Source organism: Siphateles boraxobius, unplaced genomic scaffold, assembly GCF_051911475.1.
Source record: "Siphateles boraxobius isolate OS27281-9 unplaced genomic scaffold, OSU_SipBor_1 86, whole genome shotgun sequence".
In the NCBI taxonomy this organism is placed as follows: domain Eukaryota; kingdom Metazoa; phylum Chordata; class Actinopteri; order Cypriniformes; family Leuciscidae; genus Siphateles; species Siphateles boraxobius.
This window is the reverse complement of record NW_027509215.1, coordinates 2,907,769-2,920,275: the sequence shown is the minus strand read 5'-3', so window position 1 is coordinate 2,920,275 and position 12,507 is coordinate 2,907,769. Positions and strand designations below refer to the sequence as shown.

General features: G+C 38.2%; 3 protein-coding genes across 4 annotated transcripts; all 3 read right to left on the bottom strand.

Moving 5' to 3' along the window:
• Positions 1-4,090: 4,090 nt before the first annotated feature.
• LOC143731416 (putative G-protein coupled receptor 148) lies at positions 4,091-5,613 on the bottom strand. The gene has a single exon (XM_077222339.1). The coding sequence runs from the start codon at positions 5,486-5,488 to the stop codon at positions 4,376-4,378; it is 1,113 nt and encodes a 370-aa protein (XP_077078454.1). The 5' UTR covers positions 5,489-5,613; the 3' UTR covers positions 4,091-4,375.
• A 242-nt stretch (positions 5,614-5,855) lies between these two features.
• LOC143731417 (putative G-protein coupled receptor 148) lies at positions 5,856-9,004 on the bottom strand. Its single transcript, XM_077222340.1, has 2 exons — positions 8,892-9,004; positions 5,856-7,567 (listed from the first exon to the last, which is right to left on the bottom strand). Exons 1-2 carry the CDS (start codon positions 8,902-8,904, stop codon positions 6,498-6,500), a joined length of 1,083 nt encoding a protein of 360 aa, XP_077078455.1. The 5' UTR covers positions 8,905-9,004; the 3' UTR covers positions 5,856-6,497.
• mterf4 (mitochondrial transcription termination factor 4) lies at positions 8,232-12,482 on the bottom strand. Of its 2 annotated transcripts, none has more exons than XM_077222341.1 (4): positions 12,417-12,482; positions 11,275-11,653; positions 10,059-10,243; positions 8,232-9,836 (listed from the first exon to the last, which is right to left on the bottom strand). In XM_077222341.1, exons 1-4 carry the CDS (start codon positions 12,441-12,443, stop codon positions 9,426-9,428), a joined length of 1,002 nt encoding a protein of 333 aa, XP_077078456.1. In that variant the 5' UTR covers positions 12,444-12,482; the 3' UTR covers positions 8,232-9,425. The 2 variants fall into 2 exon arrangements, with proteins under 2 accessions (XP_077078456.1, XP_077078457.1); XM_077222342.1 differs by having other exon boundaries at positions 11,452-11,653.
• Between the last annotated feature and the right edge of the window lie 25 nt (positions 12,483-12,507).

The following is a 12,507-nucleotide window of genomic DNA, read 5'->3' as shown; positions in this document are numbered from 1 at the left end:
TTGATAATATGCAAATAATAATAGGAATATTATGTAAATGATAGAAATTGGGATGTATGCAAATAATTATAGGAATATTAGTTTTAAAAAACATTTCATTTAGAGTAATTATTTTATAGACAGCTAGTCAGCATAACAAGGAGAAATCATCATTTTAAAAACTGTAAATGCCGCCATCTTGTGGTTGTTTTATTGTGGTGGTGTTTCGCGCGCATTGTATTCTGACATAGATTGGATAACACTGTCCCACAGCACAAACATTATTACAAAATTGTATTATAATTATCAGAATAATAGGGATTATTATGCATTCTTGGATTAATTTCAATAAGAACCTTAAGTTAATACATGAATCGAATTTTGCAGCAGCAGTGACATTTGTAAAGTTCATTTTTATCAAGAGAACAATTTTGTAGGCTAGTACTTAAAATTCTCTGGTAAGTGTTATTTATTCATTTTCACTAACCTTTCAAATGAAGAGCTCTTTTCCAAAACGCGATAAACGTCATTTAAAAAAAAATAGTTTGTCATGTCATTTTGCTGTGTAGGCTACTTAACCTACTCACTGCTCCATCATGCCAAATCCTTGTTATTTCCTTGTTTAAAATGTACTGCAAGGTGCAGTTTCTTTCCAAACCGCGATAAGCGCCGAACCTATTTTTAGCCTAAACGCGATAAATCCTCTCGACTAATCAGAATTCGGTGAGCGTCAGCGTTCTACGCAATCCAACAATTTTTTTTTTACAGTCTATGAATCCAACAAGGCGGCGCTCTGAACAGAGGTTTGTTTATGTTCATTCATTCCTCAAAATGAGTGCTAGTTTTCGAGTCGACTAGTAGTAGGCTAGTTCATTTAAGCCATTAGTCTAATCACATATTTATAGATTTAATTACTTATATGGGAGAGAAACCATAATGAGCGTTTTTAATTGCCTATTCCGCATCTCAACGCACGCATAAAGCTTGCCACAAAGAACCGACCAAAGTAATGATTAGCCTATGCATGAAACATTTGAATTGTTTATTAATACTATGCTGACTCGCCATCTTCGTACGCGCATAGGCCTATAGAGATAAATGCACACTTCGAATTAGCCTACATACGCAGAGAGTAGCCAATTTCTTTTCGTTTTTAATTGTTTTGTTTAAAAGTAGCCTACACATTTCAAGCTTTCTATAGTTCTCAGGTCTGTGAGGCAGGGACGTGCACAGGAATTATGAGGGGCAGTTGCTCTGACCTGAAAAAAGGGCTTCCCCTACATTCAGTTGTGTTTCTTGCTCGTATTCAGTTCTGATGGTAGGCTACGGGCAACTACGCATGATTTGAGGTATGATTGCGTAAAGGGAACAGGAATTCCGGTAGGCAACAGAATCGACTGCTAAAACCAGGGCCGATCCTGAACTCCCCCTGGGGCCCTAAGCAAAAGGGGCCCTCTACCTGACCTGTGACGCCGTGAGCTATGTAAACCATTTGCCATTGCCACACAATCACACCTGACACTTCAGTGCTCCCAATACAATCCTCCCTCCTTGAAACAAAACAGTCAAAGAATAAGTACAACAATATAGAACAGAATGAGGTTCAAACAAACAATATTTATTGAATAGAGTATTTTCTATAGAATGTTAACATAACAAGTGAATATTAACGTAAACATAAATAAGAAGAAAATAATAAATTATAACCCTGAGCTTTGGCTTTTGGGATTAACTTTGGTTCTCCATACAGCCTGGGTATTTTCGGCATCAGTATGATTTTTATTTATTTATTATTATGCATGTTGAAGCAATTCTTGATTTATGGTTATTATTTACTGAGGGATGTGCATCCATATTGACCAGTATGTCCAGCTAATCAACATTTTAAATTCAATATAGCCTATAAACCAATAGTCAATCAATGTCAAATTGTCAATACATTGCTTTCTATCTTGCATAATTAGTGCAGTTGTTTAGAGTTTTTAACTACACTGAGACTAGATAATCAGTTTCTTGTTTTATAAATGTGACTTTGATTGGGAGTGCCATCATTCACGTGCATGTATTGTTCAGTATGTCTGGTCTCCACATTTCTGCTTGAAAAATGCGAGTTTCATTTCGTGCACGCGCATATGAACGCACGATAACACACGCGACGCGGTTATGTTTTCCGAGCTGCAGTAAACAAACACCGTTGCACTTTGTCGTTTATCAAAAACAAACGTAATAATTTTTTTTATTTTACTCTCACTTTTGTCAGGCACAAAGTGATGCAAGAGATGCACTGCCTGCCCAGCTAGGTTAGCAAGACCGAAAAACATCAAACTTTGCTGACATCAAACTTAGAGAGGAGAGAACACAAGTTTACCTGATTGTTGTTCCCGCAATTCCCTCTCATGGGTTTTTTCTTCTTCATCTTTTCGTGACCAGAAGGATAGTTTCGCTTCATTTTGTCATGGATGTTGTACACATTAATTGACACGCTATGACACGAGATGGAGGCGGGGCCTTAAGTAATTTGTGGGGTCTTACGCACCGGTCGCGTGCAGCGCTGCAGCCACGTAAAAAGTTTGCCCTTCCCTTACTGACTTTCACTTTCGGTGCACGAATGGAAGTGAATGAGGCTTTGCGATTTAAAAAAAATAAATAAAAAATTTATCTAGGCCGATTTTTATTATTTTTTTCTCGGAAGGGCAACCTGAGTCGAGAAGGGCATATGGGCAGTTGCCCGGGCAACCTGAGCAACCCCCCTGTGCACGTCCCTGCTGTGAGGCAAGTATAGCTGTGTTTCGGTTCATTTATGAGACGCGCTCCAGTTCACGCGCGGGCGCCTCCGTGTCCTGATTATTGCTTGCTATATTTGGTTCTTATTTATTAATCCAGTAAATTTGTTGATGAAACATTGATTAAAATGAAGATACAATTTATACAAAACGAAATTTACTTTAAAGAAAAGCTTTCTACAAAACAAAACTTAATAAGTGATCAAAATCATGTCTGACCCAAATGTTTTCCGATATTTTGGGCATCTTATGATCCTATCTTACTCATCATTTCATGCGGTTTCCTTTTCATATAGCCTATAATCAACATAGATGAAATAATAAAAAAAGAAAATTATATTATTAAACATAAATGTGAAAAGTATGTTTAAGATTTTTTTTTACTTATATTTAAGCGTCACTTGCTCACATGCTGTGTAGCCTATACATGCGGTCCATGTGGTGTGTCCATGTGGTGGAGGGGTGCCCTACTTTTGAATATCGTTTTCATTATTGAATATTTTTAATAATTCGTTTTTTTCATGCATATGTAGTGGACAAATTGGTCCTACATGTTACAGGTTTGACACTTTACTAAAAATGACTCTGAATTACTAAATAACTTATTGAATATTGATACTATCATTACTTTTTTCAGGTTCGGCACCAAATGACTATTTGCCTAAATGTGTTACTAAATTTAATTTATATTAATTTATAATATGAGCCCCTGATTATATGTTGAATGCTTCTTTTTTTAAAGACACATTTTTGGAAAAAATGGATGGATTTATAGCGTTTTGAAAAAAAATGGATGGATTTATATATAGGCCTAGCGGTTTGAAAAAAAATTAACTTTTAATTTATCATAAACAATATTGTTGTTTGATTTAATAATCATTGTTGAACATGTTCAGTCTGAGCCAGTAAAACATTTTAACAGGATAAATTGAATATTCACAAAATGTGTGGGTCTAGGTAAAAAAAAAAATTTTTCGGAAAACTTTTGAAATGGATTTATAGCGTTATGGAAAACAACTCCGCAAATAACCCAGACGTATAATAACCATTTTAACATATGCTACTACAGGTTCTCGGTTAGTCACCCTTATAAAATGTAGGCCTACCATGGTTTACACACGTTTTCAGTCGAACTACAGTCACTGCAATAAAATATAGAAACTTGGATTCAGCCACAGCTATTATCAAAAATAAAATAAGTGATTTTCAAAGCCTTTTACACTTCTTGTAGGTTTACGACAGGCGATATCATAGGCTACAATGAATTAGGCTAAATCTGATGTAGGCTATGTGCAAGACTCTGAACAAAGCATATGAAGGCTGGGAAATGACTTAGTAGTTGTTGTTTTTATTGATAGTCTAGAAATAAAAAGTTTTAGTAACAAATACATTGTGTAAATACATAACACCACCTAAATAAAACTACAACTTTTCGAATATTGACACATATTATTCTCAGGCATTTCATAGGCTATTATTACTTTCCTCTTGTGAACAAAACCACAGTTGAGCATCATTAGAGCTATGAAATGTAAGCTTTTAACTGAATCAGTTGATTAAAAGCTCAGCAACACCGTTTCAAAGGTCTTTTTCACAGGTTCAACTAAGCATCTTTATAGCACAGGTGTGATAGTTCTTGGCCTATTCAGCCGAAAGAACTGGAACAGCACGCCACACAGTTCTCTATAGCGAAGCCCGTACAGGTACGGAGCTAAGGCTTTGGGCAGGATAAGTAAGACGTTACACACCACCAGGGACATCCACAGGTTTGCTCTAAGGTCCAGAGCCTCACTTTTGTAGCAAAGCATCAGCTCGATCACCAAAACCAGCAGAGGACAGAAAGCCAGGAACAGGTGGAGATAATGGATTAGAAATGTTCCTTTAGCACGGGACGAGGCTTGGCCCTTCCACACACCCGAATTACGTGTATAAAAGTAGAGGATGAGGTAACCAGACAACACCAGGAGGAGGATGAAAATGATACCCGTGACTGTCAACAACATGGAGACAAGGAGTGGGCGAAAGTGGCTTACAGTCAAAACCATCAGCAAAGGCAGGGAGCAGATGTGGAGGGCGCAGGGGGCCGTACTATGGTACCACAAAAACATGCCAACAGCTGCCGCAGGGAAAAAGACTGAGACGGCCCAGATGGCAGCAACTGCTCCGTAGGTTCGCGACACGGGCCACACTGCCAGGTAGCGAAGGGGTGCTATTACAGCAAAGCAGGTATCCAGCACCATTGCTGTAATACTTAGTACGCCAGAACTGTATAATACCGTGGATAGGAAGAGCAGCACGGCACACGGCCACTCTGTCATCAACACACCAGATAAGTTGATGCAGGCACTCAGAATATTCATGCAAACAAAGAGTAGGTCGCTGAAAAGAAGATTGGCCAGGAGGAGGAAACGCGTCTGCTGCCGCAGGTCAACGCGGGACAGGATACGTATTAGAAGAACCGGAGTGGTCAGCAGAATGGCCAGGAAGGCCAAAATGGGGCACATCTCAAGCACTTTCATGTGGCAGGGAGGGATGAATCCATGCCACTCGTGCGCAAACATCTCCGCTGGGCTTTCAGAGGAGTTGGAAAAATTCGAGGAATGTCTGTGAAGCTCAGCTCGACCAGACCTGTTGTACCAATTGCCAAATGAACAAAGCAGAGATAAAAAAAGGTCTTCGGCAGCTAGGTAGAAAACCTTAGACTTTCCCTCCATCAGTTTTTCCATCTCTTGGCATGTGTTTGTGCGTCCAATCCAAGGCAAAAAGAGCGACGGTCAGGTAAATGTGTCTCTCCTTCTCTTCTCGCAGACTGTGGTAAGTGATTTAGGCGACAGATCTGTCACAGACAGGCTTGTAGATGGTTTCCGTGGAGATTGAGAAACGGGTAAATATCACTTCACAGCTAAAAGGATCAGAATGACACTCGGGATTTTGCACCAAGGCATAAATATTGATATGTCTTCCTAGAATCAGGACTATTGCGTAACATTTACACTGTTATTTTTGAACTGATTGATTGTTTAACTTGGAGGACTAAGTGCCTCAGGTTAAACATTGAATGCATATAGGAAATTGGAGAAAGACACAATCATGTAAAAATCCTGTAATGTAAATTTATTTATCTTAAGAGAACAAAACAGCACTATCGACCAGTACTTACAAGAGTTTGAATCAATATTGTGTTCATGAACAACAACATAGAGCATATTGCTGGGAGAATCTCAAGAGATGTACTTAAAAAAGAAGGATATTTTGCATGAAAACATCTAAGCCTGTTTTATATCTTTTTTGTTTTCATATATGAGAATGGCATGCAAAAAAAAGCTTATTGTCATTATGAAGATTATCCTGTACACACACACACACTGAGTTTTGTTTCCACAATATTCAAGGGTTTTTTTTACCTTTTTATGTTGGTGTAAAATCTGACCTGGACATTTCTTTGTGAGATTCACCCAGTTGCACTTGATATAGTTTTGTTATGATGAATAAGAGGACATAGCATTCAATCTTTAGTTTACAAATGAAAATATAAAAAGATATAAATATATGTAATATTACTTCATGTTAACAGTTAAAATGCTTTAATAGAATATTAATACTAAGAATTAAATGTTTCCTTTGAGATCTCTTTCTGGCTCAGGAGTAAAATTGAAATTCACTCTTCTGCAAATTAATCCTCCAAAAACAGAGGAACCAGATACAGTTATTTTGCAGGGTGGCTCTGCTCTAACTTCAAGTCCACTCTTCTGCACTTCTCTGATTTTGATGTCTCTTCTTCCACAACACCTGCTGGACAGTCTCGTAAATCTCGCGATAGCGCAAAATGTACAGGTAAGGAGTGCAACAGCGTGGCAACAACATCAGTATGCACATATTCACCAAGTCAATCAACACCCCCACCACATCATCATCGTTTTCTCGCTTTAAAAGAACCAGCTCGACTGCAAAGACCAACGCAGGTACAAAATACATCATGAGCAACAGAGTATGTGCCAAAAGTGTCATACGCGCCCGGGAATAGCGACTACGCCATATCCCAGAAGTCTTGGTGATGATGTAGAGATGTATGTAACAGTACACAATGAGAGCAGTGCAGAGGCTGATGGCAATGATGAAGTACAAAGGAACGCCAATCTTCAATTTCTCCTCCAACGAGTGCAACGCAATCAGCATCAAACACAATGGACAGCTCTGTTGGTTCCTTCCCATCCCCACCTTAAACATCACAAGCAAGGAGACCGGACACATTGCGGCCATCACCCATATGCTCATGATTATCTTCTTGGCCCGAGATGGCGGGAGAATCTCTTTGTAACGTAATGGCCAACGTACAGCCACATATGTGTCGACAACCATCAGTGTGACCGTGATCACAGAGCAGCTGTACGTCATTACCATGCTCAGCATCATAAACTCACACAGCGAGGGGGACATGTGCAGGCCTACAGAGTTGCAGGAGACCATCGCAAGGTTTATGGTGAGGAAAAGCATGTCTGCGAAGAGTGTGTTAGAAAGGAGCAGGTAGCGGGTCTCTTGGCGTAGCGAAGGAAAGCACAGAATGCAGATGGACAGAACGGGGTTGACCAGCATTGTGACAGAGGTTAGCAGAACCGTAGGGATGAGGAACAGATCCATATGTTTGCTGTCCATTATTCTGTACCAATTCACAGATATGTTAATGAAAGATTGAGTCATATTTAGAGTCCAATAACACACTACTGGGAGAAAGTGTTGGGCTGAAGAACAATTCCTCCAAGGTATGCTAAGACTGGAACGGTGGAGCACATATATAGCTTCTCTACCTACAGAAAACAGAAAAAACATGAGTACCGAAATATGTACATCACATTACACGCCATATGAACTCTAAACTTAGGATAAGGCTTCAAAAATATTGAACGTTTTTCAAACAAAAGCAAATTCAGTTTCATTTTTTGTATACCAGGAGAAGTAAGGACAAGTAATACAAGAAATATTCGATTAGCATCCTGCAAATACACTGTCCAATCAAAAGCTCTATAGAATAAGAATGTCGATCCTAATATTACAGGCAATTTTTTTATAGGAACTATCACTTCAGTATGTCCCAATTTCTGATGAACTTTAAAAGGATAGTTCACCCACGAATGAAAACTCTTTTACTCCTCATGTTGTTCCAAACCTGTATGAATTCTTTCTTCTGTGGAACATAAAATAAGCTATTTTGATAAATGTCTTAGAATTTCTTCTACAATGGACAATGGAAGTCAATGGTCACCCAAATGGTGTAGGTACCTTCATTCTTTCAAATATCTTCGCTTGTGTTCCATGGGAGAAAGAAATGCATAACGCTTTGGAATAACATGAGGTTGACTAAATGATGACTGGATTTTCAGGCTTGAGTGAACTATCCCTTTAAATGGTTATTATAGAATTAATTAATCTTTCCAGTTTGTAGTTTCTCCAAAAAATAATGATGGATAAATGTTACATTGATGATTTAAATTTTATTTTTTAATGATTAAACAAATTAAAACCATCACATAAAGCGCTGATTAACTTTTTCTCCCAATACAAAATTTGAAAAACATAAGTCTTTTTTATTTTTGTAAATCATTGTAATTTCTATGAATTTCTAAGCATCTCATTACAGTCTCTAGGAAATGGACCCGAACGATGAACAGAGAATAAAAACAAATAGTCCAAACAATATACCTCTAATTAGAACAAGTTAATTCATTTTTCTTACATATTCCTGATAATACTGCATTTTTTTAAAAAAGAGAAAGAAATGCAGAAAATGGGTGAGTCCATATTTTCATGACAACTTTAAGACACAAATGAAAGGGTTAATATCGATAACAATATGAAATGTATAAAAATCTACTTTTGAGTGAAACTGAATGAGCCTTATAAACCCAATTACAGTTTCATCTCAAATTCGCAGCCACAATGCCTCAGTTACAAGCAAAACAAAACATATCTATGCAAATAGATTCCTGTAAATAAGTTCCTGTAATATTCCTGGTCCACAAAAACATTTATGTTAATTTCAGCCCCGTTTCACAGACAAACAGTTCACAGAGGAAGAATGAAATATGGTTGTATTGACTAACAATCGATTAACTGTAAAAATGACTCGTGTACCTGTTCCACTCATCCACGTGCAGTAACCTCTGCTTCCATCCAGACCTCCATTAGACTAATGTCGCCCCAGATCAATACCTCCCGACTCGGTGCTTGTTATCAGAGAGCAGGCGTTTCACTGATGCGCACAGATCCGTAAACCATCACACGGCACTAACACTCTTTAAGCTCTCTATGGTTACTCAGCATTTGGTGTAAATTGTGCTGACCCTCCCCATGACAGGCCGTTCAGATAAACTAACACTAACACCGTTATTACCTCAATGTCCCACGACACTACTATGCACCTCATATCCGGAGCTAAAAGCTTATAAAGCAATAAATGAGATGGAAGGTTATGCAAACAAATAATATACAAAAATGTTGGCATGACCACCACGTAAACAAATGATGTTAGTAATTTGCATTGTTTGGATTTTTTATGCAAAACTGATACCATCATGTATCACTCATAAAGAAAAAAAAACATTGGTGAATTGAATTTTGCTGAATGAAAAAGTTTATTAATTTTGAATTTTTTTAATACAAAATGCCTCATTTCCTGTCCTTCTTGTAACCAGTGTTCCTGTGATGCTTCCTCCTGTGCTGTCCATCATCATCATCATCATCATCTTCTTTATCCTCCCCTAACTCCTCGTCCTCATCACTGCTGTACTCGTCCTCCCTCCCTTCATCCTCCTGCTCTCTCGTCATCAGTTTGCAAAAAACATGGAACTCCTCTTCAGTTGCCATGGCGACCTGCGTCAGGTAGGTTTCCTCCGAGACGCAGAGGACGTCGTTGAGCGGGGGGTTGACGATGAGTGTTTGGCCCTTCTTGTCTGGCGTCTGGTACAGTCCCCTCCGCTCCAGAAAACAGTGACGACACCGCAGCTCAGACAGAGACATCCTGAACACCTTCGCCTTCAACATCTCTGCCTGCCGGACACCCATACGGAAATATGCATACTGTGGGGGGGACAAGCTGTGAGTCAGTTTGCAACTACTGTAAAACAAACACTGCCCTGTGAATGCCAACTTCAATGAGCCGCAATGGCTCACAAAACACAAGAAAACTATTTACAAGGATAGTTTACCCTAAAATCAAAATTCTGCTATTATGTATCGTGTCATCAGAGCAAGGGAAACTTTTAGTGAAGAATGGTTTAAACTTACAGATACCCGTCGTACCTGAAATTTGTACTCCAGCTGGACCAAATCGTCCTCTAAAACCTCTGGTGAGTCTCTGAGGATGTCTGTGACCTGTTGGACGGTGAAGAGGCATTTTTCTCTGAGCAATCGGGAAACCATGTTTACCCTCTTGATAGGCAGGACCATGATCTTGGGGTAGTGACTGATCATCCTCTGCAGACTGCCTGTGGACAGATTTCAAATTGATTGGCTTTCAAACTGGGGTCTATGGAGTAGTCCATTACATTTTTTTTTTTCCAAAATGTATTTCAACAATGAGAAAAAAACAAAACAAAAATGTGGGCGACTCCAGTTTGAATCCTGGCTCGTGGACCTTTCCCGATCCCAAACCCCTCGCTTACTGTTGGTGGTCTACTCTTTCCTATCTAAATAAAATTAGAACAAATCTCACAAAAAAAAGAGAAAGAATTAGCGTTATTAGAATTAGGAATTAGCGTTTAATTATGAGAAAACAAATTATTTACCTTCTCTCCTTACCTTGCAATGTACATAGGTTTAAGGTTTAAAATGCTTTGGAACAATATGTAACAAACTGTTCAACAAATAAATCATAGTTGAATTAATTAATAAAGTTTAACTTTTATTTTAATAAGGTAAAATATTACTTGATACAAAGTAAACATTTTCCAATTAATGTTTCACATTTCACACGTTTACACCACCGTTCTAAAGTTTGGGGTCAGTAGAATTTTAATAAAATGTTTTAATAAGACGTCTCTTATGCTCACAAAGAGTGCCTTTATTCGATCAAAAATACAATAAACAGTAATGCTATGTATTTTTAAAGTAATTGTTTTAAATTTTAACATGTTTACAATATAATTTAATCCTATGATGGAAAAGCTGAATTTTCAGCATAATTACTCCAGTCTTCAATGTCACATGATCCTTCACAAATCACTCTAATATGCTGATTTGGTGCTCAAGAAACATTTCTTACTATTATCAATGACGAAAACAGTTGCGCTGCTCAATATTTTTGTGGAAACGAACTTCAAAAGTTCAAAAGAACAGCATTTATTTGAAATAAAGTAACTTTATAAATGTCTTTACTGTCATTATCAATATAATGCATGCACGTTGAACAAAAGTATCAATCTAATATATATACAGTATATATATATATATATATATATCTTACTGACCCCAAACTTTTGAACGGAAGTGTAATTTCCTACCAGAAAAGATGCATCACCTTCTAACAATCCCATCTTCCTCAGATGATTGATGCGCTGCTGTAAGTCTGCACCTTTAAGTGAATATACCTCTGGACACTTTTGCATTATTTTCAGGATACTGGAGGGATTTAATCCCAGGAGCAACAGTGCTGTCAGAACAGACGTAACATGTTTCCCACGGCTCTTTGTTGCACCTTCATGCATCTTCTCGGCTTGAGTTTCTGAGAAGCCCATCTCAAGCAAAGAGGACAGAGCGAGCTGTGTCACAGGACTGTGGGTGACCTGACCGGTGCAAGATGGATTCACGTGATGGGGCTCTTGTGTGGTGCAGAATGGCATATGACCTCTGCTCGCAGCCACAGGACAAACACGCCATCTCCACATCCATTGCACCATCTGAGACACAGAGAGAGGAAGTAACTGCTGTTCAATTCAGCAAATAGTGATTGGACAATAAATCTGAGGCCTGGTTTCACAGACAGGGCTTAGATTAAGCCAGGATTAGGCCTTTTTTAAAATTAGGACATTTAAGTAGCTTTTATAAACATGCCTTAGAAAAAATACATTACTGGTGTGCATCTTGAGACAAAACAATGGCACTGAAATATTTTAAGATATAGTGCAAATTGCTTTTAGTTAAAACAGCTCAAACATGCAATTTAGTCTGAGACTATGCTTAAGCCTGGTCTGTGAAACCAGGGATAAATATATTTGGAACAACATATCAGCTTTTCTCATGATTAACGTTACTTTTAGCCCCAGTCTCCCACTGTGTATGTTGAGATGCTGTAACTGTTGAGGGGCTATACATTATTTTTAATCAGGTTTAGCTAAAACAATAAGAGAAGTTTTATATGTATGAATGAATGATTGTGACCTTCCACTTCTAATCATCGAGGCAGACGTTTCTTGCAAAACTGTTTTTAGTTTTAATGTTATGTTAGTATATCCATATTTTCTAGCAATCACATAAACGTTAATAATATTAACTGCGCCATTAAACCATTTTTATAATCAGATTCATCACAATTGGGACTCTGGTTCCCGGAATCTGCTTGATACAAAGTAACAGTTGGCAGCATCGCGACAGTTTCTTAGCAGCTGTTGAACATTCAATCGAGTGTCAATGTGTGAAATTTATTTAACATTTCGTCCTCACCCGTTTTCTGCAAACATGCGTACCCATGTCTGTGCCGCGTCAAAATACACCCGCGCTGCAACAACAGCCAGAGCGCAAAAGTTCCGGATAT